Genomic DNA, 23,131 nt, shown 5'->3' on the forward strand with positions numbered 1-23,131 from the left:
AAAACTTAAAGAATACCTCACTTCATCACCTATCCTGACACCTCCAAAGAAAGATGAAGATATGATGCTATATATCGCGGCAACCCCTACCTGGCGCGCCAGCTGTCGATGTTTCACCACCGATAGCCTGCCACGGGGGTACCCGAGGCAGTATGTTCGGGCTTCGGCGTATGCCGAACTCGATGGTTTACGCAAGAGACAGCCGATTTATCCTGGTTCAGGCCCTCGATCGTAGATCGAGTAATAACCTTACGTCCAGTCGGCCTTAGCCTTTGCGTTGGATTGATTATGATCTGCCTTGTTCTCTCAGGAGCCCTGCCCTTTTTTATATAGTTAGGAGGCCAGAGTCCTAGTCGGTTTATAATGAGATTTCCTAATAGGATTACCTAATAGTTCTACTACTACGATTATATGGGAAGAATCCTAGTTGGACTAGATCTTCTTTCTCCCTTGCGGGGTATCCTGTGGGTCCCGCATCGATAGGAACGTTGAGGAAGGATTATTGATTGGGCAAAGCTATGTGAGTTGGTTTTTGCCAAGTATGACAAAGACCAGTAAGCTCTGATGTTGCGTCATTTGGAGGCTCTGAAGCAGACGAGTTCAGTGACCGAGTATCAGCAGCACTTTGAGGAGCTTACCCATGGCATTATTCTGCACAACCCAGCTTTTGATGACACTTATTTGGTCACACGATTTCTAGGTGGACTCAAGGAGGAGATCAGGGCAGCTATTGCTTTGCATCGGCCTAAAGATGTGGATACTACAAGCGCCTTAACATTGTTGCAAGAAGAAGAATTAGAAAATTCCAAGAAGAAGATCATTCATCGTGATCAGTCCAAATCTGCTTATAAGGCATTCAGTAGAGTGGACAAGCCCAAAACTATTGATTCTGGAAAATCCAAGATCAAGCCAGTTGAAAATAAATTAGGGTCTCTGAAAGCTTATTGCAGATAGCATGGACTGTGTTTTAGATGTGGTGGGAAGTGGGGCCTAGGGCATAAGTGTCCCACTCAGGTATCTATCCATGTGGTGGAGGAACTATTAGATGCTTTGGATGATGGAGGAGAGTCTGACACTGCTATAGTGAGGAGTTTGAGGAATCTGAAGAAGTAATGGCAATTGGTGACAGTCTAGCTCAAGTTCAACAGAAGAGAAAGACCATGAGATTGAGTGGTATTATTGGTAATCTGGAAGTTTTGATCCTAGTGGATTCTGGCAGTGTTGGCTCATTTATAAGCACTGTTGTGGCCAAAAAACTAAAGGATTAGCTTAAGCCTTGTCAAGATGCTCAGTATATCGTAGCTGATGGATCATCAATGACATATTCTCAAAACATTCCAAGCTTGACATGGTCTACTCAAGGGCATACATTTCACTCTACCGTGGGAGTTCTTCCTCTGCAATGCTATGACATGATATTGGGAGAAGACTGGTTAGAAGGATGCAGTCCAATGTGGGTGCACTGGACCAAGAAAATAATGAGATTCATGCATAAGGGGGCTAGGGTGACTTTGAGAGGAATTAAGCTAGAAGTGACTAAGTGCTTAACAATCAGTGCTGGTAGACTAAAAGTGTTGTTAAGGAGACAGGTTGTGACTCATTGTGAACAGTTCATGCCTAAACCTGTTGCTGCTGTTAATAACATGTCAACTGATCAATCAGTTTTCTCAGTCACAGAGTCTGATATACCTGATGAAATTCAAGAAGTAATCTCTAAGTATCAGGAAGTGTTCCAAGAGCCCATTGAGCTACCTCCCAACAGAGCTCGTGATCATCGGATTACCTTGATGCCTGGGGCACAACCAATGAATGTAAGGCCATATAGGTATGCCCCTACCTAGAAAACTGAGATTGAAAAACAATTGAAAGAAATGTTGCAGCATGGAATCATTAGGCCAAGCACAAGCCCTTATGCATCTCCAGTGCTCTTAGTAAAGAAGAAAGATGTAACTTGGCATTTCTATGTGGACTACAGGCATCTGAATGCTGTTACTATGAAGAACAAGCATCCTTTACCCATTGTGGATGAGTTGATTGATGAGCTCACTGGTGCTAGGTGGTTTTCCAAGCTATATTTTTGGCCAGGCTACCACCAGATATGCATTTTAGAGCAGGATACACACAAAACAACATTCAAAACACATAATGGCTTATATGAGTTTTTGGTCATGCCTTTTGGTCTTACCAATGCTCCTGCAACTTTCCAAGGAGTGATGAACAATATATTTGCTAATTTGCTCAAAATAGGAGTCCTAGTCTTTATGGATGACATATTGATTTATTCAAGAACATTAGAAGAGCATACTGCATTGTTGACTCAAGTGTTTGAGATTATCAGGAAGCATCAATTCTTTGTCAAATTGACAAAGTGTTCCTTTGCTCAGCAACAAATTGAGTATTTAGGACACTGTATCTCAGCAGAAGGAGTTACCATTGAACCATCCAAGATAAAAGCAATAGAACAGTGGCATGTCCCAAAGAATTTGAAGGAATTGAGAGGTTTCTTGGGAATCATGGGATATTATAAAAAGTTTATTAGGCACTATGGAATGTTGAGTAGACCCCTCACTCAATTGTTGAAGAAGAATGTGCCTTTTGTTTGGAATAATTATGCTCAAGAAGCATTCTCACTACTGAAGCAAGCCATGGTGCAAGCACCGGTGTTAGCAATACCTGATTTTAGTAAAACATTTGTTCTAGAGACTGATGCTTGTGATGCTGGGTTTGGAGCAGTATTGATGCAGGAAGGCCATCCTACGACATATCTTAGTAAGCCAGTCTGTGACAAGAACAGAGGTCTGTCCACCTATGAAAAAGAATACATGGCTATCATATTGGCTGTTGATAAGTGGAGGTCTTACTTACAACATCAGGAGTTTGTTATTAAGACTGACCATAGAAGCCTGTTATTTTTAATTGAGCAAAGAGCTCAAACAAAACTGCAGCATAAAGCCCTACTGAAACTCATGGACTTCATGTTCAAGATTCAGTTTAAAAAAGGTGCCACAAATGTGGCAGCAGATGCACTTTCAAGGTGCACACCAGTAAATGTCCTTGCTGCCTTATCTACCTGTACCCCAGCATGGATTTTTAATTTGGTGGAAGGATATAAAGATGACCCACAAGCTATCAAGTTACTAGAATAGTTAGCTTTGACAAAGTCCACTGAGCAGGGTTACTCCTTGACTGATGGGGTCATTAGATACCAGGGCAGGATATGGATTAGCAATAATGTCCTAGCTCAGAAGCATGTGGTGCAATCACTGCATAACAGTGGGATTGGAGGACACTCTGGATTTCATGCAACATATCAGAGAGTCAATAATGTATTTGCCTGGCCAAAGATGGATACTATTCAAAAGTATATCAAGGAATGTTCTATGTGTCAGCAAGCTAAAACTGAAAGGGTAAGACTTCCTGGTATTTTGGCACCCCTACCTGTTCCTGATCAAGCTTCGTCTATTGTGAGCCTAGATTTTGTGGAGGGTTTGCCAATGTCATACATATTCAATGCTATTCTGGTGGTAATTGACAAGTTCACTAAGTATGGGCATTTCATTCCCCTTGCACACCCTTTCACTGCTCTGCAAGTTGCACAGTTGTATATGGATAATGTATACAAGTTGCATGGATTGCCTCAAGTCCTTATTTCTGACAGAGATAAGATCTTCACTAGCTCTGTGTGGCAAAGTTTATTCAAGTTGACAGATACACAGTTGCATATGTCTTCTTCATATCATCCACAGTCTGATGGACAGACTGAGAGGCTAAATCAATGTCTAGAAGCATTCTTTAGGTGTACTGTACAACCTTGTCCACAACAGTGGAGCAAATGGCTACCCTTGGCAGAATTTTGGTACAATACATCATACCACACAGCTCTGGGGAGAACACCCTTTGAAGTACTCTATGGGCATCCACTTAGGCACTTTGGAATAACCAATGCTGATGTCTGCCACCCTATTGAACTAGATGAGTGGTTATCTAAGAGGCGGCTTCTGAATCAAGTCATTTAGCAATAGTTAACTTGGGCTAGCCATAGAATGAAACAACAAGCTAATCGACATAGATCTGAGAGGGAGTTTGAGGTTGGTGACATGGTATATCTCAAGGTTCAGCCTTACATTCAAACAACTGTTGCAAACCGAGCGAATCAGAAACTGGCTTATAAGTATTTTGGGCCATTCAAGATATTGCAGAGAATTGGCAGTGTGGCATATAAGTAGGATTTACCTGCAACAGCTAAGATTCATTCAGTGATTCATGTCTTTCAGTTGAAGAGGCATGTACCACCATTAGTGGTGGTTTCTAAAGCTTTGATTGATCCTGCTTCGGTGCTTCAACCTATACGTATAGTTGATTCTCGGCTAACTAGGATAGGTACCGCTAATCACACTGAGCTGTTGGTCCAGTGGGCAGGATTGCCGAAAAAGCTGATGACTTGGGAAGAAGCGTTTGATTTGCGGCGTCGACATCCTGATGATCCAGCTTGGGGTCAAGCTGGATTTGAAGGAGTGGGTACTGTTATGTGCCGGAAGGGAAACAGGAGCGGGAAGAGAAGAAAGAACAAAGAATGAAGCTTGGGCCACGGAAGATGGATTCATTTGGGCCATCTGACGTCTTGGGCCGGCGACCTAGTTCGGGAAGTATAAGAAGCAGTCTGTTGTGTAGGCGCGGGGCATCGAACCCGTTGTAACCGAATTCCCCAACTAACTCTGTTGCTTCCCAACCCCAGAACTCTGTTCTTGCTACCTATCTCGAGTTCCGTGCTTTCGACCCTGAAATATGTCCATTCTTGTATCGGATTTGATCATTTGGTTATCCTGCAACCCTAGTTACCTGAGTTCATTTCAATTGGTATCTAGAGCTGAGTTGCATCGGGGACAATTTTTTGTTTCTCGGTGTTCTTGACGAACTGGCGCCCAAGATTTTCCAGTTTCAGTAGAAGATGGCGACCTCTATTGATGGGGGTGGACTCCAAGGTGGACAAGCTCTCCAAGCAGGTCGCGAGTTTCCAGGAGATGATGGGAGAGATGCAGCCTGTTCGTTTGGTCGTATTTGGCTTATAAGCCATGGCTTATAAGCCATGGCTTATCAGCCAACGAATAATATTTTTCTCTCATACCAAACCAGTCAACGGTACTTTCAGCTATGGTTTATAAGTCAAATCAGCCCAAACGAATAGGGCGATGATGGACAAGCAAGACTGAGCGCCGTGGCGCCACCATGCACCAACAAGGGGCGCGATGTTGGTGCGACTAGGCCAGTAGGCCGAACCTCCATCCGCAACACTCCGAGCCTGCCGCATCTAAAGCAAATTTTAGTCTCATTATCCAACTGACGCTGGTCATGCGCATTGAACATTGAACGATCAATTTAGCATTTGAAATTGGGTCGGTGGCTGAGGTCGCGAAGCAGCTGGGCCTGCTGCTGGTCGCGCTCGGAGACGTGCCAATCTGTGGCGGGATGACCCTATGCGGCTCGCATCCGCGGCGACGATCCTGTTGCGACCTCCCGTGGATCGCGTCCTTGATGGAAGCCTGCATACGCGGCCGCAGCAATAGCTAAAATCCTGCCTTTCAATGTGTTGCGAAGGAGCTGGCGTTGGATTTTGGGGGGTGTGTGTGGTGGTGGTGGTGGTGGTGGGTGGGGGGGGGGGGCGGGGGATTCCTTGTGTGCCATTAAAAAGATCGCAATGTTCTGTGTGTCTCTGATAAAGTTCAGTGATCTTCAGCGCCACTGCTCCAACTTTTTTGTGCCCTCTATGCCACTACCGTCAGTTTGGGCTTTAACGCCGTCAAACTACAGATGTGAAAAGTCAAAAATACCCTTAAGTCTAAATATGTCATTAATTTTTTTGAGCATCTTAACGACTTCAAATGAAAAAACTCAAAACTAGAAAGTTGTAGATCTCGTCGAGATCTATAATTTTCATATAAAAATTATCTTTATTTAATTCCGTAAAAAATATGCTTTGATATGATTAATATATCTTAGAAAAAATATTTTTTTTTTGCGGAATTAAATGAAGATAATTTTTATATGAAACTTATAAATCTCGACAAGATCTACAACTTTCTAGTTTTGAGTTTTTTTCATTTGAAGTCATTAAGATATAAAAAAATTAATGACATATTTAGACTTAAAGGTATTTTCGACTTTTCACACCTGCAGTTGGACGGCGTTAGAGCCAAAACTAATGGCAGTAACATGGAGGGAGCAAAAAAGTTAGAGCAATGACACTAAAGACCGCTAAATTTTTCTAGAGACACACATGGTATTACGATCTTTTTTTTTAATGGCACGCAACAAATTCTCCCTTTGATTTGGGAACGGACGCACTTCCGTCCGACGTTCGTCAGACGATCTTGTTCCGGGGCACCATCAGCCTCTAGGGCTATCTCACTTTATTTTGCGCGCAGCAGTAGTAGCTCAGGCGCAGGCGATCAACAAGTTAAACCCCCTGCAGAACTTTGTTTGTCAGATGTGTTCGTCCAACATAATTTTTACTTTCAAGATGATGCTTCCAGAAAAATAAACCATGGCATAAATAAACGAGTTAAAACTCTTGACCACGACATCGACAGTTCTACTAGATCACACCGAACAGATCTTCATATCTGGTCAAGCTGCTCCTCCTCCTCCTGCCTATGCTGATAGCCTCCGCTCGGCCCACCACGCCGTTTACGCTGCTACAGCGACGAGGTTGCTGTTCACAACGGGGGACCACTCCGCCCGGCGTCCCCGCCCCGCCTGCCATGTCCGCCGGGCCCACCTGCCCCGCCCCGTTGGCTAGGTCTGACTTGACCTCCGTCGCCGCCACGACCTCCGTTGCCTCCTAGGCCGCCGCGGCCTCCCAGGCCGCCGGTGCCGCCAGTGCCGCCATGAGGGCCGAACGTGGATCCGCCGAGGCCGTCGGGGCCGCCACCCTGGCCCAGGCCCGGTTGTCCGAGCTCGCTCGGCTGGTCGAGCTCGCCCAACTATCATCCCCTACCGTCGCGTCCTCCCCTGGTTGCCATTGGTGGCGCCGGCGCAGAGGAAGAGAAGGGGCAAAACCTATGCCTCCACCAAGACCGAGGAATACATATATATATAGCAAAAACGTGAATTGGGCCCAGCCCTGCGCCGTTAACTGGACTCTGGTCCCACAAGAAGAAATGAAGAATCAATTAATCAATCAAGAGCCTGTTCGTCTGGCTGTGGCTTGTCGTAAACGATCGTAAATTTCTAGCCGGAACAGTATTTTCTCTCACACAAACCAGCCAACAGGACTTCTTCACGAACCAGCAACGATATGAACCAGCCAACCGAACAGGCTACAACCAAATAAAAGTTTCCCAAGTGACCGAGAATTCATACCCCACAATTTAGGTTTATCCATCCCAAATTGAACTGATTGCAGTACCGTATAGTGTTGCTCAATGTGGCACTAACTGAAAAGAAGGATTGATTATGAGAAATCAAAAAGCATGATCAGAGGATCTCTACTGCAGATCGTCGCCCCGTTCGCTTAGCTTATAAGCCGTACTTTTCAATCAACAAACAATATTTTTCTTTCATAACAAATCAGCCAATATTACTTTCAGCCATGACTTATCAGCCAAGCGAACAGAGCACGTATCTATTTTAAGAATCAAAATAGTTTAAGGATCAAAGTAGTTTTACTTTTTAAAGAAGGATTCAAGACTAATCAAAATATTGGTGTAGATCCATTTTTTCATATTTAGAGTTTCAGTCCCCAAATCCAAATAAATCTACATTTCTTTTTTTCCTACTCCCATAAATTCCACCTTTCCTTTTTTTCCCCTATTCCCATGGATGCAGTGCAATTTGCTGGCAACCCTCGGTTTCACCTCGATGATAATTTCTTCTCGATAAAAAAAACCATCACCTCGTATAAAATCGTGTTACCTGATTCTGTCGGCGGTTATACGGGGCTGTCTAGACCACAGCCTCCCAGTGACCCAGACGCACGTACTAACGGCATGTTTGGTAGCTACTAAAACCAGTGATTAAACTTTAGTTACTCCTAGTTGGTTTTTGTGACTAAAAGTGACTAAAGATTATTAAAACAATTTAACAAAGATCAAACTACACCTGATGAATGCCCAAATCAGGGTGATGGACTAGCAATAATGAGGGGCTACCCTTGTCCACTGGACACTTTAGCCCTCTTTTAACTACTCTTGGATGACTAATGTGACTAAACTACTTTAGTCTCTTTTTAGTCAATTTGTTTGGCAGTTTAGTAGCTAAAATGAGGGTAACCAAACAGGCCATAAACCTGCTTTGTTCCTAGTTACTAGTCTCATGATAACGAAAGCAAAACCGAACTAGTACAAACTAGCAAACGTGATCGTGCGTTGCAATGGGAGAAAAAAAAAACTATACACCTATTTATATGTTTTTTCCATTTTATAAAATTTGAGAGCTATAATTTATTCTATGACATCCTCCAAAATATAAGCAAATGTTGGTAATAATATGACAATATATAATTAAACTTGTTTCAAATTAAAATAAGGTCCTAATAAACTTTTTTCTCGCATTGCTAAGCACAAAAATATTTGCTCCTCGATAAGTTATAATAAAATATATTTTATTTCTAATCAAAATTACGGTAAAAACTTGATGGTGAAAACATCTGCTTCTTAAGAAATGAGTCGAGGGCACAAAGATCCTAATTATTATATTTATCATTTATTATGATATTTGTATTTATATTTATGAAAAAATAAAAAATAAAGATCCATAATTATTATATTTATCATTTCTTAATATGTACGTGGAGGGAAAAAACTAAGGGCGTGTTTGGTTCACTTCCCAGCCCAGCCTAGCTCGCATCAGCCAGCCAGGCCTCCTTTGGCCAGGCTGAGCACATGCAAGGAGTGGTTGTTTGGTTGGCTGGCTCCCAGCAGCCTGGTCATATGCAGCCGGTGTTTGGTTTTCTGAACCTGCATCGGATTCAAATCAAGAGGATGCAGGAACCATGTTTGGTTGCCTGCATAGAAGCTGGTGGAGTTACCACTTTGATTTAGTGGTAAGGTTACCACCAGCAAGTCCAAAGTTTGCTACAACACTTTGTTTGCAATGAATATTATATCATTTTGGAAAGCTAAATTAAAATTACTAAAGCCCGGACTAATATTATTACACCCTCCACTAAAAATTACATCATTTTGCTACAACACTTTGTTTGCAATGAATATTACATCCTTCTTTGCAATGCATACCGCATGCTCCACTACGAACACGCCATCGGCTTCATTTTTTCTTCAGCTTTTAGACCATGAAATGACAAACAAAAAATTAAAGTTCATCAATGACATAAGGCATGTGCTCAGTATAATAAACCAAAACATCATTGGCATAAGGCATGTGCTCAGTATATATAAAAAACCTCATCATTGGCACAAGGCACGTGCTTAGTTTTAAAAAACGTCATCATTGGCATTAGACAAAAGCTCATATTGAAATGGTCACATCATTGGCAAACAAGATCAGATTAGTTCTCAGATCATCAAGTTCACATCAATGTCAACACAGGCAAAAAGAGATGCACCAGCTAGGTAAAGAATGCAGTCTCAGGTATAAGAAAACAAGCATCACAGGCAATGGACATGTGCTCAGATATAAGAAAACAAACATCACAGGCAATGGACATGTGCTCAGATATAAGAAAACAAGCATCACAGGCAATGGACATGTGCTCAGATATAAGAAAACAAAAATCACAGGCAATAAGGCAAGTGCTCAGAATGAAATTGTGCAAATCACAGGCACAGGCTGGTGCCCATATCAAGTTCAGAACCACAAGGTTCACACCATTAGCAATGGACTCATGGTCAGATTGCCACCACTAGGTTGATCTTGGTTGTAGGTGCAGGGTTATCTAAGACACTAACTATATGTTAGTGTTAGTAAGTAAGCTATGCAGGATCAGATCAACTGCACAAAAGAGAAACCCACTACACATCCACCAGCTGTAGTTAGGTATGCACAAAAGAGGCACTGCACAAAAGGATCAACCCCAAGCTGTGAAGCCTTCACATGTAGTAGTGCTTGGCCAAGTAGGTCCTTAGCCACAGCTCACGGTGGGAGTCAGACATCTTGACAAAAGCTGAACCCAAGGCCTTGTTGTCCAGCAGGTGGCCATAAGCACACATCAGTGCTTCTTCAGTGAAGCCTGGCACAAACATAACAGCACCATACAGCTCAGGGTGGGAATCCTCAACCTTGGTCGACCTAATAGCATCAGCAACATCCTTCACTGCCTCTGCCATGCCAGTGAACAGAACAACATCCTCTTCTGCCAGCATGGATCTCTTCCTCTTGTTACCAACTCCTCCCTCACTCTTGGTATCCTCAGGAGTCACAGTCTTGCCACTGTTCAGGATCTCAGTCTTCAGTGAGCTCTCAGCACAGTCAGATGGTGTGCCAAGTGGCTCATTGGAGCCCATAGCCCACTTGCCTGTTGCCTGACCATTGGCAAAGATGACCATCATCTGCTTGTAGTGTTGTATGGGCTTGTTGAGCAGTGGAGCATCATTGGGGTGGTCCTGCATAATGAACTGTCCCTTGTTAGCCATAATGACAAAATATTTCAAAGAGTCATCTAACAAATCAAGTTGTAGTATCACAGGTTCTTGCTCACCTTGGTATGACCATTGTAGTGTTCCTCCTCAAGAACAATCATGCAGTTGTCCTCATCCCACTGAGCTCCACTAAGGTCCCTCAGCTTGGACAGTTTCACCCACCTCTGCCTCCACTTCCTCAGGTGGTTGTACACATGGGTACCACTAACATCATGACCACAGAACTCTTGCAGGGCCTTTGCCACCTTGTTCAGGTGCACTTCTTTGAAGCCCTTATCAGTCCTCACTCCAGTGGTAATGAGCTGGCACATCTGCTTCAGCACAAAGGCAGACATGGGCTCAGTCCACCTTAGAGAGGTCCTCTGCTGAGCAGGTTCCTATGATGCTGGTATGAAACCAGTCACATCATCCCCAGCAACCACATTGTCACCAGCCAAAAGACCACCATCCAGTCCAGGGAACACAAGCTCATCAACAGCCATCATCTCCTCAGCCATTGTCTAATTCATCATTGCACATGCCCAAAGCCTCAGCACAGGTGTTTTGTATCATAGAAAAAAACATCATTGCACATACCCAAAGCCTCAGATCAAGTGTAGTATCACAGAAAAAAATATCATTGCACATACCCAAAGCCTCAGATCAAGTGTAGTATCACAGAAAAAAACATCATTGCACATGCCCAAAGCCTCAGATCAAGTGTAGTATCACAGAAAAAAACATCATTGCACATGCCCAAAGCCTCAGATCAAGTGTAGTATCACAGAAAAAAACATCATTGCACATGCCCAAAGCCTCAGATCAAGTGTAGTATCACAGAAAAAAAAACATCATTGCTATTGCCCAAAGTCTCAGATCAAGTGTAGTATCACAGAAAAAAAAAACATCATTGCTATTGCCAAAGTCTCAGATCAAGTGTAGTATCACAGAAAAAAACATCATTGCTATTGCCTAAAGTCTCAGATCAAGTGTAGAATCACAGGAAAAAAACAACATTTGTCCATGAATAAAATAAATTACAGGCAACTTAATGATACATAATAGAACTCTAGATTCTAGAAAGACCCCTATTAGCCCACATGTGATTAGCCCATTCATCCCTCTGAAGTGCCTAGGTAGCATTGTCATCCATATGAGCAGGATGGGACTGACTATTTGTGTCATTTGGTACCCAAGAGAACTCTTCTGGAATAACCTCATCAACCCCAAAACTAAGGATCCAGTTATGCATTATACAACATGCAAGCACAAGCTTGATTTGTGTCCTCAAGCGATGGAATGGTTTGTTGGTGTCAATGATGCGAAAACGATTCTTTAGAGCCCCAAATGCCCTTTCTACAGTTACTCTCAAACTAGAGTGCCTCAAATTATACAACTCTTTTGGGTTGGTTGGGTAGTTCCTATTCCCATATTCTTTAAGATGGTACCTACAACCTCGATAAGGAGGAAGAAATCCAGGCCGACAAGCATATCCAGCATCTACTAAGAAGAATTTGCCTAAAACAAATATGGAGTTCAATTAGATTCATCATTTTGCAGTTACATTTGCTTCTTATTATCACAGTTGATTTAATTACCTGGTGGAACCCTCAACCCATCCTCTCTCTGTAATGCATCAGCAAGAATTGTGGCATCATGAGCTGATCCCTCCCAACCAGCCAGCACATAGGTAAATTTCAAGTCAAAGCTAACTGCTGCTAGCACATTTTATGTGGGGGCATTCTTTCTACCCCTAAATGCAGCTTGCATCTTGGCTGGAACTTTGGCAAATACATGAGTCCCATCAATGGCCCCAATGCAGTCCTACATGGCATCCAAAATTGCATAGTAAATTGACATGAGCTAATGCAACAATATCCTAGCAGCTATATGACAGGTTTTTTTTACCTTAAAGTAAGGATACCATCTATGGCTGTTGCTAATCTTTACTGGTGTCTCATTGCTTGGAGGTCTAATCATCTCTTGTCTAAGCTCACCAATAGCATACAACACATCTTTAAAATAGCGGTGGACTGTCTCTATAGACCTTCTCCAGTTTTGCTTTACAACTCTAAATCGTTGGTTATGACCAACAATATGGAGAAACATTGCAACTTGCTCTTCAACACAAGAATTTATGTTGTCAGCAAGTAGCTTCTTCTCCCTAAGCAAGTTGCACAAACTAAAAAAGGGTGCCCTTCTCATTCTAAGCATGTTCACACACTCTATATCATTGTAGTTGTAAATTAAGTTCAAGTTCCTTTGGCGCTCCTCATCCCTAATGCTCATTGGACCATAACTGATCTGAGGCCGCTGACTCTGTAGCATTCTAAGTCTAGCAAACAGCAGGGAATACATAGCAGTGATAAGAGCAGCAGCACGAGCAAAAAGAATGCGTCTCTTCTCTTCCAAGTCCATCTAGAAAAAATGAATGGAATTTAAGGACAAATGCTCAGAATGACAATGTCATCATCATGGACTTGGACAAAAGCTTAGAAAAAGGATTCATCATATACTAGAACATGCTAAAAATAAGACTTTCATCATCACAGACTAGGGCAATAGCTCAGAAAAAAGGCATCATCATAGACTAAGGCAATAGCTCAGGACAAAAGGAATCATCACAGACTTGGACAATAGCTCAGACAAAATGGTAACTTCATATACTTGCTCATAATCTCACAAAGTAGGACATGCATCCGAATCCAAGAACGCAGGACTCACTATCGCACGGTACAGATTAGGGGGGAGGCGAGAGGGGGAGTAGATATACAAAATACCCACGTCAACAAGCAGCAGCACCAGCAAAAACCCAACCTAGCAGGTGAGGGAGCTCAGATCTGCAAGCACACAAGCAAAGAAAAGAGGATTAGCATACACAAAATAGGATTTTTACTTGAAAAAAACAAGAAAACAAAATAAGACCTAAGAACAAGGATCCATACCGCAATAACAGCCAAGAAATCAGATCTGGTGTGCCTGCAACGAGATCAACAAACAATGGTGACCTAGGGTTTCAAATCGCACAGAAAAATGGAGAAAGAGGAGGGAAAAAACTCACTTGCTTCGAGAGGACGCAAATCCACGGCACCTGCAACAAATCGAGATATGGGGTAGGCATTAGGAGGCCACGAATCCATCAAGAACACCGAGGGGAGGAGGAAGAGGAGGTGGAGCTTACCGGCGGCGTAGACGGGGAGCGACAAGAAGAAGAAGAGAGGGGGGCGGCGGGAGGGAAGATATATAGGCGGTGAATGGCGGGAACGGGGGAGGTAACCCTAGGATCTTCGCGCCATCTCCCCGCGCACCGAATCGCCAGGCGCGCGAGCTCGCGGGAGCACGGAGCGAGCCAGGATGAAGAAAAACGGCCGATTTGGGCGTTCCTCGCGAGCCAGGCTAGGAGAGGGCTTTTGCACGAGCGGAGCCTGGGTCGGGAGGGTGGCCAGGGAACCAAACATGAGCAGGCTGCATCCGGAGAGCCTGGTTTGCCCTTATGCGGGCAACCAAACACGCCCTAAACGGACGCCAACACCACCACCTATCCATGGTAATTATTATATTTATCATTTATTATGATATTTATATTTATGGAAAATTACAAAAATAGAAGTATTTCGAAAGGAAAGTGATGTACGTGGAGGGCAAAAACCGAAACGGACGCCAACACCATTACCTATCCATGGTCCATGTACAGCCAGGGCATTGTTGTTTGCCGACACAAGAAATTGAAACCGGAGATATCTATTTGATTAGGATTGCAAACGTGACAGTTTGCTTATTAAGGTAATTAGTTAGGAAGAGTCGGACGAAAAAAATGTGTAGAGAGAAATTTTGTATTTTTAATATAAAAATTAGGTATAAATATATATAGATATAGATACGAATCCAAAAACTTGAACTCTCGGCGCGAAACATGGCCCAGAATCCAGCATAAGCGCCCGCTATGGGCCTACGGCGAGTCTACTAGCCACAAACTAACTTGGTTGGGCTGCTGGCCTGGTAGGTCACGCGGGTGCGCACACCCGCCCCCTACTCGTCGCCGCCGGCGACCATGCGCATGGGCGGGTTGTGGCGGTCGCGGGCAGCCTGAAGCGGCCGAGCGCGCCGGCGGGGACGAGCTCGAGGTTCTCGCAGTTGCAGATCTCGATAACGAAGCCGTCGGGGTCCCTGAATGTTAGCGGATTAGTCTGCACAGGGCCCGCTTGTAAGCTCGTTTGTAATCGCTGGACGCGGTTGACGCGATCCGATGGACGCGGTCACCACGCGATCCGCAACGCTCGCCAACGCCACGCATGTACTCACTCTGCCGCTGGCTCGCGTAGCAGCTTTGTAGGTTGAGCCAAGGCTCACCTGTACGTGTATATATTGTACACCGAGATCAATACAAAGTGCGGTTGATCATTCTTCCACTTTCACTGAAGAAGAGTTCGTCGATGGGCGACCCTTCCTCCTCGTTGATGGTCCGCTTCATGTACCGGATGCGCATCTCCCGCAGCCTCCGCTCCATGGCTCCCATGTCCTCGCACTAGAACGACACGTGGTTGTCCATGGGGTCCAGCTCCGTCTCGCCGCCGGGCTTCACGTCGGGGGCCCTCCGCGCGTCGTCGCGCTGCACGAGGTGGATTCCCACGCCGTAGTTGAAGAGCCTGCAACCAACAGCAGGAGATGCCACCGCATGCGCGGCGGTATGTCTGCTCCGTTCGGACAAGTCGGCGGCCCGCCGGAGAAGCGAAGTATATATGGTCCGTACACACCATGCGCCGGAGAAGTCGAGCGCGGTCGGGCGGTGGATGAGCACGAATCCGAGCGCCTTGACGTAGAACCGGACGGAGGCATCGACGTACTCGCACAGGCGGGAGATGTGGTTGAGCGCCATCATCGGCATCGCCGGCAAGTCCTCGTACAGGTACAGCTTCGCCGAGACGGCCGGGTCGTGGGTCGGATCGCCGACGAGCTCATTCTCCGCGTGATGCCCTCCGCCGCCGCCGCCCGCTTCGTCCTGCGGCAGCTGCCGGCCCGCCGCCACCGCGTCTCTGCACGCTTCTCCCATGGTCGGTCTCGGGGGCGTTCCACTCTCCAAGTGCTAGCTGACTATAGCTCTCCATCCGATCCGCGATCCAATTCGCCACATACCAGAAGCGAGACCACCCGCGCGGCGCTGCTTATAGAAGGCGAGCGCGGCTCTCGGCGCGCGCGCGACGCATGGCGCGGGGGCGCGCTCGTGCCGTCGCGCCGGCATGCCACGTTCCCGTGCGCGGCTTGCATGGATGGGTGGCCTCGGCCGACGTGGCGGCCGCGCGGCTGGCCACGCCACGGCAGTAGCCTGGGACTCGAGAGCGCGCGCCCCTGTCAGGTCGGCACCGTGTGGCCGGCGAGGTGGCGTACTGACGCCGTCTACTACACTCTTCTGACTGCTGCGCAGACATGGATGCATGCCACTGGAGTCCGAGCGCGCGGGCATGTGTGAGTTGTGAGCGGCTGAGCGCCACGCCGCCACATGCACGCTAGCTTGTGCCATGCCGCCACGGTGCAACGCAGATGCAACAACTGAAGTCTGGGAGACGTGCCACTGCCACCGCCACCCCATGCACGCTAGCTTGTGCAGTACGGCGGTCGACGACCATTCTGCCTTGTGCCTTCTGCAGCTAGTACGTACTGATGATTGAGTAATGGGCCAGACTCCGACCAGGATGGCCTGCAGTTTGTGGGCTTGTGGCCCGGGTTCTACTCGTCAAGGGGGTCAGACAGGCCTGGAGTATCAAAATGGGCTCGATCGTGCTGTGTTCTCATTTTGTTTTGTGTTTTTTAGTTCTCGAGCCCTTTCTCTGTTTTAAAGGCTTATTTCTTTGTTCTATTTGCGACGATCTTCTCACCAAAACACACATTTGAAGAGCATATGAAAGTAGAGGCTCGCACAGCTCGTGACACATGGCATCAACAGTGGCGGTGCCATTAGATATGGCCTCAAAGGAAGTGGAGAGATGTGGAGCTAGGATTTTATCCATGTAGATTCTATGATTCTAGCTTTTAATTTATTGTTAACTTTAAGACTGATCCGGCAGATCTTCACATCGGTTACGTTTGCATTTTACCTCTGCGCCCTAGTGCTATGACTAGATGTCTCTATAGTTGCATCAATGAATAAATAGCTGACAATTCAAACGATGAAGAGTCAGTTTGGTTCCTTTGCTTGTCTCATCTCACCTTGCCAGGCCAGGCTAGCCTTACCTTGCTAGGGTGAGAGAGCCAAATTGGCTAGCCTGGGGTACGAGAAAATGTGCTAGAGATGCAAACACTAACCTACATTTTGATTTCCTTGCCTAGTAATATGAGGCAAGGTTTGGCTAAGGATTCGAATATGCCCTAAATCAAAACTACACTTGGGTGACAAGTATATCCTAGCATGTTGCTTACTACTATGGCCCTATTTGGTTTGAGGTGACTAAATTTTAGGTTCTGTAGCGTCTGTCTTCTCCATGTTCTTTTGAAAGTTTGGATATCAGTTCTTCCTTGACTTCTAACTATCTGCAACTGCACAATGTTGGTGTCAAGTACTCTTAACAACAAGTGACTGGGATGAGTGCAACTTCTGGCTTGCGGCTTTGAAGCGTATGATCAAGACAAGGCATAATTTCAGAATGTAAACCTTGTGGCCTTCTCCTGCAGCCAGTTCTGTACACACCTTTTCTGCTGCTTGCCGGGAATGATAGCGTTAGCAGTTCAGAGGGTTCGCCAGCACAGCTGTGTTATCCTGCTTCTTGTTCTCGGCTCTTGATTCTGCCTAGGCGTGTTGGTGAAATTGGTCTGACACTTCGGTTCTCTTATACATTTCGATAATAGTTTTGGTTTTTGACATCTGCTGTAAGGTGACCTGTTGCTGGGTTGTTTGTTATTCTGAATGGTAATTGTAAGAGGCCACTTAGTCTGTTATAGCTGGATCACCTTTTTCAATTTTTGCACTTAGAATTCGTCAGTTCGGACATTCAAAGAACTCCTGATGGTTAATACGAGTGACAGTGGCTTGTTTTTTTTTTTGTACCGTCAACAGAGATCAATAAATTTCTGTAATCTTGAATCTGTATTGCTGTTGGACGTGCGGGTTGAGGGTTGTGCTCTTCGAGTAAACCATTTTCTGGTTTACATGTTCTGGCCTATATCGTGTTGTTGTCGTGGTCCCGGCTCCCGGCGGTTTACTATTATTCTGTGAATGGTTATTCATTTCCGCGGCAAGGAGTTTCTTTCGTTGCGGTTATTAGAGCTTGCCGAACTGACTAATCAAATCGTGGTCGTGCGTTCGAGTTTGGTGCTCCAGGGAAAGAAAAAAAAACCTGCAATAACCTGACGATTAACAGTGGCCACAATCTTCTCTCTTGTTGCTCATTTTTCAATGTATAGGTTCAATTTCAAATCTAGATGAATTGATGTTCAACAGTTCGTTTACGCCACGACCGGGTGTACGTTCGACTCACCCGGATCGCTGGCGTTGACTTCCGGCGGGCGTCACATCACACGAGTAAATGACCGTTAAATTTGCAAATCCGAGTTCCGGAATGATTGCGCGTCGCGAATGTGCTCCGGTCAACTTCCGACAGCACGAGGCACTTCTCTCCTCGGCCCACCACCGGCCGCCTCACTTGGCGCCCCTTCCCCTGGGCTCCAGGAACGAACCATCCGGAGGCCCAAGCACCCAAGGCAAAAGGAAGTCGCCGTCCGCTGTTCCAAGAGCAGATACTGTAGTTTTTTTTACTGATTACTGCTGCTCTAATCCACTTCCAATCATAAACGCGCTCCCAGCGATTTCGATGCGTGATGCAGTTCAGTTTCTGTTAGCGCCCCCTGTAGGCCATGAGCTAGTGTGGCATAGCATGTGCGCTAGCTGCCAGTTCGATGGCACGCCAACTTGGCCTATTCAGTCTGGCATTCTTCGCTAACGCACTTGCGTTAGATTAGTCGTTAGTGCCAGCCAATTCCCTGCCCGTTGAGGATACCGATGCCATGCCTGAGCATTATTCGTGTTGGTGTACCTGTACCTGTGAAGGGAAACACTGGCTGTTGTCTGGTGCTTGCTTGCAAATGGCAACAGAAATATGCAGATACCCGTGATGATGCAGATAGTCGTAGGGAGACACACTGATAGGGGCTCTAGTTCTCTATTTGCTACCATAATTTCGTAATGATCTGGAATCTAAACTATGTTCTCATTTTTTGTATATGTACATTCTGATTGCTGTGTTGATAGGGAGACACACAGGATGAATATCAGTGCCTGACAATTGTCCAACTGGACTGTGAATATCCATTGACCACAAGACCACCACTGCTGAGTGCAAGTGAAAGTGCAGCTGTCTGTCAGCTATATATACTCTCTGATTCCATTGCCGTATGTATACATTGATCTGATTGCTACTGTATGTTGGACAGTCAGCTGCACCATGTCCTAGAATCAATGCCAGAAGAGAGGAGGAGAATCTGCAGCCGCCGGCAGGCAGACACCAGCAGGAGCAGTAGCCCCCACCGGCCACCGGAGCGACCTGCCCGGTGGTTTCAACTGTCCTCCTACGTCTCCTACCTATCCAAATCCAAGCGATGGGGACCAAGGCCAAGCACAAGCAGCCAAGCCATCATATACTAATAACAGCTTAGCAACCCCCAGCCAGGAACCACCACCCAATAAGCCACCAGATTATCCTGATTCCCACAGCCAATTATTTGCAGGCAGATGGTGCAATCCAATCCAATCCACCCCCACCCCCACCCCCACCCCCACCCCCCTTCTTATGTCATGTCATGTACAGTGCAGGCCTCACCGGTGGCAGCGTTAGGTCGGCTCTATCTAATCAGGTTTATGCATCAGCCCCATCCAAACCCATGGACTAGTCTAGTGCCACTGTACCAGCTTGATACTGCTACCTCGTCGTTCAAAAAAAATTCTTATTTTTCGAGAATCTAGAATTCTTAAAGCACTAACATTTATAATACTAAATAAGTAACTAGGAACTATAAAACATATTTTCGACGTATGCCTAATTGTAGTCATAAATAATAATAATATTTTTCATAAACATATTTAACTTTAAGAAAGTTTGACTCAATCCAAACTTAGAATCGCATCTTTTTTGGATGGATGTACCTGTAATAATACTCTACCTTCCTAACCAATTCCGGCTTCCGAGAATGCACATATATAGCCACCCATTATTTTATTACATGACACGCTGCTCCACCATCAAGCGCTAATAATAAGCATCATCGTTATTAGCATTGATGATGAGGTGACGTCACAGCCACAGGGATCATCTCCTCTCGGGCTCCTGAATCCTGATCTCCTCGTCCTCCTCAGCTCCAACGTGTACAGCACTAGTTTATCATCTCGGCTTCAGCTCAACCACCGGTCCCGGCTGCCGGCTGCCCCTACCATACCATACCATTCCACACCATACTGGATTGCTGGAGAACCTGGGCACTCAGCTCAGCTGCAGCTGCAGCTGGAGCTGGTAACAAACACCCAACAGTGATGCTTAGCTGCAGCGGAGCAGGAGCAGATGATGGTGATTGATGGCCATGCATGCATGGCAGTACGCCAGTACCACACGATGTACAGTACTAGCCGGGCATGCTGCTCGGGGAGAATATTTTAGGTTTAGCATACACCAACTCGGTTGCTTGCAGCAAAAGTGCTCCACAGCTCCAGTGAAGTGAATGATGCAGTCCTGGATCCCAAAGCAGTTAAGCGCGAGTGGTAGTACAGTTTTGACTTGTTAACAATCTTTGAGGAATTCTCTGCTGGTTAACATGGTGTCAGACTGTCAGAGGCGTCGTTGCAATTGCAGATGTACTACAGTGGATGGATGGATGGCACATGAAGGCCACATGCGGCAGCTTGGAGAAAACGGCTATTGTAATGGCACTTGGATTTCCCTATGATCCATCCTAGCCATCTGATGAATATCTAGGAATCTCACTGATGGATTGGAAGGCCAAGCAGTTTAATTACTACTTAGAGAGAAAAAAAATGTTGAAGAGGTAGACGCTTGACGAGCAGAGCCGATCAATCAAGAACAGAAAGGGTCAAACAGGACGACCTGCAGCAGCAAGGCATGTCCAATGTACTTTCAGAACTTGATTCCGTTCCGTGCAGGAATGAACGAGCCTGCACTGCACATTGTCAATGCCAATCTTTTCTGTCTTCCTTTCTTTCTAGTGCTCGTTGAATACAAATGTTAGCTACGTAGTCATGTGACAACCTGTGTTTTTGGACCGTGTAAAATGGCTCTCGGAATGCTAAACAAAAACAATCAGGGAAGCGACGAGTGCAAGTTTCAAGAGGGGCCTTGCCACCTAACGCTGGAGCAGGCAGGCATGATTCGGCTCTACGCTGGCTGCCACTTGCAGTGCACCTGATCTCAGGAACAGGAGAGGCGCCCAGGTTTTGGATCGCTGGAAGTATGATTTGTTTGTGGCGTTTGAAGCAGATGGATAGGAGTAGGCGTCAGTTTCTGGTTCCTCAGGATCCAAGCTAGCAATTCTTCTTGTGCTTACGTGCAGTGTTGAAAAGCCACACCATGCTTTCTGCTGCCCAAGCAACACACAGCTCACGTCTCTTTCGGGCGCGACGATTCTGGAAACGCCGATGTTGTGATGATGATGAGTACCCAATGAGAGCTGAGAGGAGCCTCTGTTCTGTCTCTGAGTCTCTCGATCATGTGGAGTTTCTTTCAGTTGGAAAGAAAAATGTTAGCACAAGATTGTCGACCCTTTTCTTTCATCTCGTGCTGTGTTTATTTTGATGGACCCCTGAATATGGGAGTATTAAAATTAACATTGCTAGAGTATATATAAGACTGCTAGTATTTTTCTTTATATTAGATTAAAACTTTTGGATTGGCCTGATCGGTGATATCAGAAATACATGTCTCATGTTTGAATCGTAATAAGTAACACAAATAAATAAAAACGATTATAATCACGTCATCTTATTCTATAAATCAATCAATTCATTTCAAAAGGATCGGAGAGCTGAGAGAGTAAAAAAAAAAAGTCCAACTTGTGGCACACGCCCTCGATAGACGATAGATAGGTCATACAGCTCGGATGCTGAAAGCTGCGTTTCCTATGAATGAATGAACGAGAGACGATCGGAGTCGGAGTGGCTGCCTGGCTGGTGGTGGCGAGTGGAAGTGGATAGATAGCAAGTCATGTCCGAAACCAAAAGGGACGTCCGCTAAGGCAACAACAACAAAAAAAAGGCCAAACGGCGTGATCAGGATCACACGTTCATGAGAGATGGGGGAAAGGAAAGCAGAGCAAAGCAAAGCTCCAATCATACGCATCCAATTATTGTTATTTCACTAGCAAACATGTCCGTACGTTACGACGGGAGAAAAGGTAGTATCCAATATTTTGATGTGAAATGAGGACATGAATGTGCTATGGGTCTATTTGGCACAGCTCTAGCTCTGAGATTTGTGCTGGATCTGTAGTTTGTAGGCTAATTAAAATGATTTCAATATTTTTATTTAATATATTTAATATAAAATAAAAATAAAAATAAAAATAAGTCATGTAACTACACTTAATGTGTCTGCAGCTCTACATCTAGAATTTCCTACGGCTATAGATGACCATCTCTGCCAAACAAGAGATATATATCTATTTATGTTTTACTATATCTAGAAATTTTTTTAAAGCTATAAATTATTTTATGGTGACCATAACATGATCATATAAGTTAATATTGACAACAATATGACAAACGTCCTATTAAGTCTGTATCGAATTAGAATACAATTTTGATAGATTTTTTCTCCCATTGTAAGGCACAAAAGTATTACTTGTAAATATATATAGCTTTAATTTTCATGTTGATAGAATTAAATATCGAGATACGTGACTTTCTTTGAGGATCCATTAAAATATGTAATTTTAATATTTGATTAGATTTGTCGAGATGGTGAGGAGTTAGTTACTGTGTAATTTGCAAAAAAAAAAAGATCTATCTATTAATGATTATGAATGGAGACCTCTCCTAACTTTCCCTACGACAACCTCTGGTATATGTATATTAACTACTCAAGATTTCAGTTTACGGTTTGCTTATTTGGACAATCGGTTAATTCAAGTTCTAACCAGAATAATTTTGTTTGGCATTGAAAATTACATAAAGAACTTAGTGTGGGAATATTTATTTATTATAGAAGGGTTGAGAGTTTAAATACGTATAGTATTGCATTTTTTGATGTTATATATGGAAAAAAAGAAGATACTCTTCATCAGAAAAAACGGAAAAGATATAAACGAAGAGAACTTTAAGACCCGTCTCAAATAGGGCGAGCGGCCAAGCGGTAAAAAAACTGAAAAGAAAAAATGGACACCGTCCAAAACACGGTGAGCGTTAAAAAAAACAAATAAGTTTTCCATCGTGGGTCAGGGCAAGTAGAACCAGGTGATGATTGGGTTGATGCTGGAGACGGACGTGGGGAAAAGCAGCCTGTTCGCTTTCTCGTAAACGATCGTAAATTTCCAGTCGGGAATAGTGTTTTTCTCTCACACCAAATCAG

General features: G+C 44.8%; 2 protein-coding genes and 1 pseudogene across 2 annotated transcripts; 1 reads left to right on the forward strand and 2 right to left on the reverse strand.

The window, feature by feature from the left end:
• The first annotated feature begins 564 nt into the window (after window positions 1-564).
• On the forward strand, window positions 565-954 carry LOC136549200 (uncharacterized). The gene has a single exon (XM_066540465.1). The coding sequence runs from the start codon at window positions 565-567 to the stop codon at window positions 952-954; it is 390 nt and encodes a 129-aa protein (XP_066396562.1).
• Window positions 955-10,046: 9,092 nt separating this feature from the next.
• LOC136549201 (uncharacterized) lies at window positions 10,047-11,092 on the reverse strand. The gene is made up of 3 exons (XM_066540466.1): window positions 11,015-11,092; window positions 10,655-10,972; window positions 10,047-10,559 (listed from the first exon to the last, which is right to left on the reverse strand). Exons 1-3 carry the CDS (start codon window positions 11,090-11,092, stop codon window positions 10,047-10,049), a joined length of 909 nt encoding a protein of 302 aa, XP_066396563.1.
• A 3,511-nt stretch (window positions 11,093-14,603) lies between these two features.
• On the reverse strand, window positions 14,604-17,136 carry LOC136550526 (glyoxylase I 4-like; annotated as a pseudogene).
• Between the last annotated feature and the right edge of the window lie 5,995 nt (window positions 17,137-23,131).

This window comes from Miscanthus floridulus, chromosome 4 (assembly GCF_019320115.1).
Source record: "Miscanthus floridulus cultivar M001 chromosome 4, ASM1932011v1, whole genome shotgun sequence".
NCBI lineage: Eukaryota > Viridiplantae > Streptophyta > Magnoliopsida > Poales > Poaceae > Miscanthus > Miscanthus floridulus.

Coding starts and splice junctions, on each gene's coding strand:
- LOC136549200 (XM_066540465.1), top strand. CDS start 565: ATGTTGCGTCATTTGGAGGCTCTGAAGCAGACGAGTTCAGTGACCGAG.
- LOC136549201 (XM_066540466.1), bottom strand. CDS start 11,092: ATGGCTGAGGAGATGATGGCTGTTGATGAGCTTGTGTTCCCTGGACTG. Junction 10,973..11,014: donor TTTTGGCTGGTGACAATGTG/GTTGCTGGGGAT, acceptor CCAGCATCATAG/GAACCTGCTCAGCAGAGGAC. Junction 10,560..10,654: donor ACTACAATGGTCATACCAAG/GTGAGCAAGAAC, acceptor TTCATTATGCAG/GACCACCCCAATGATGCTCC.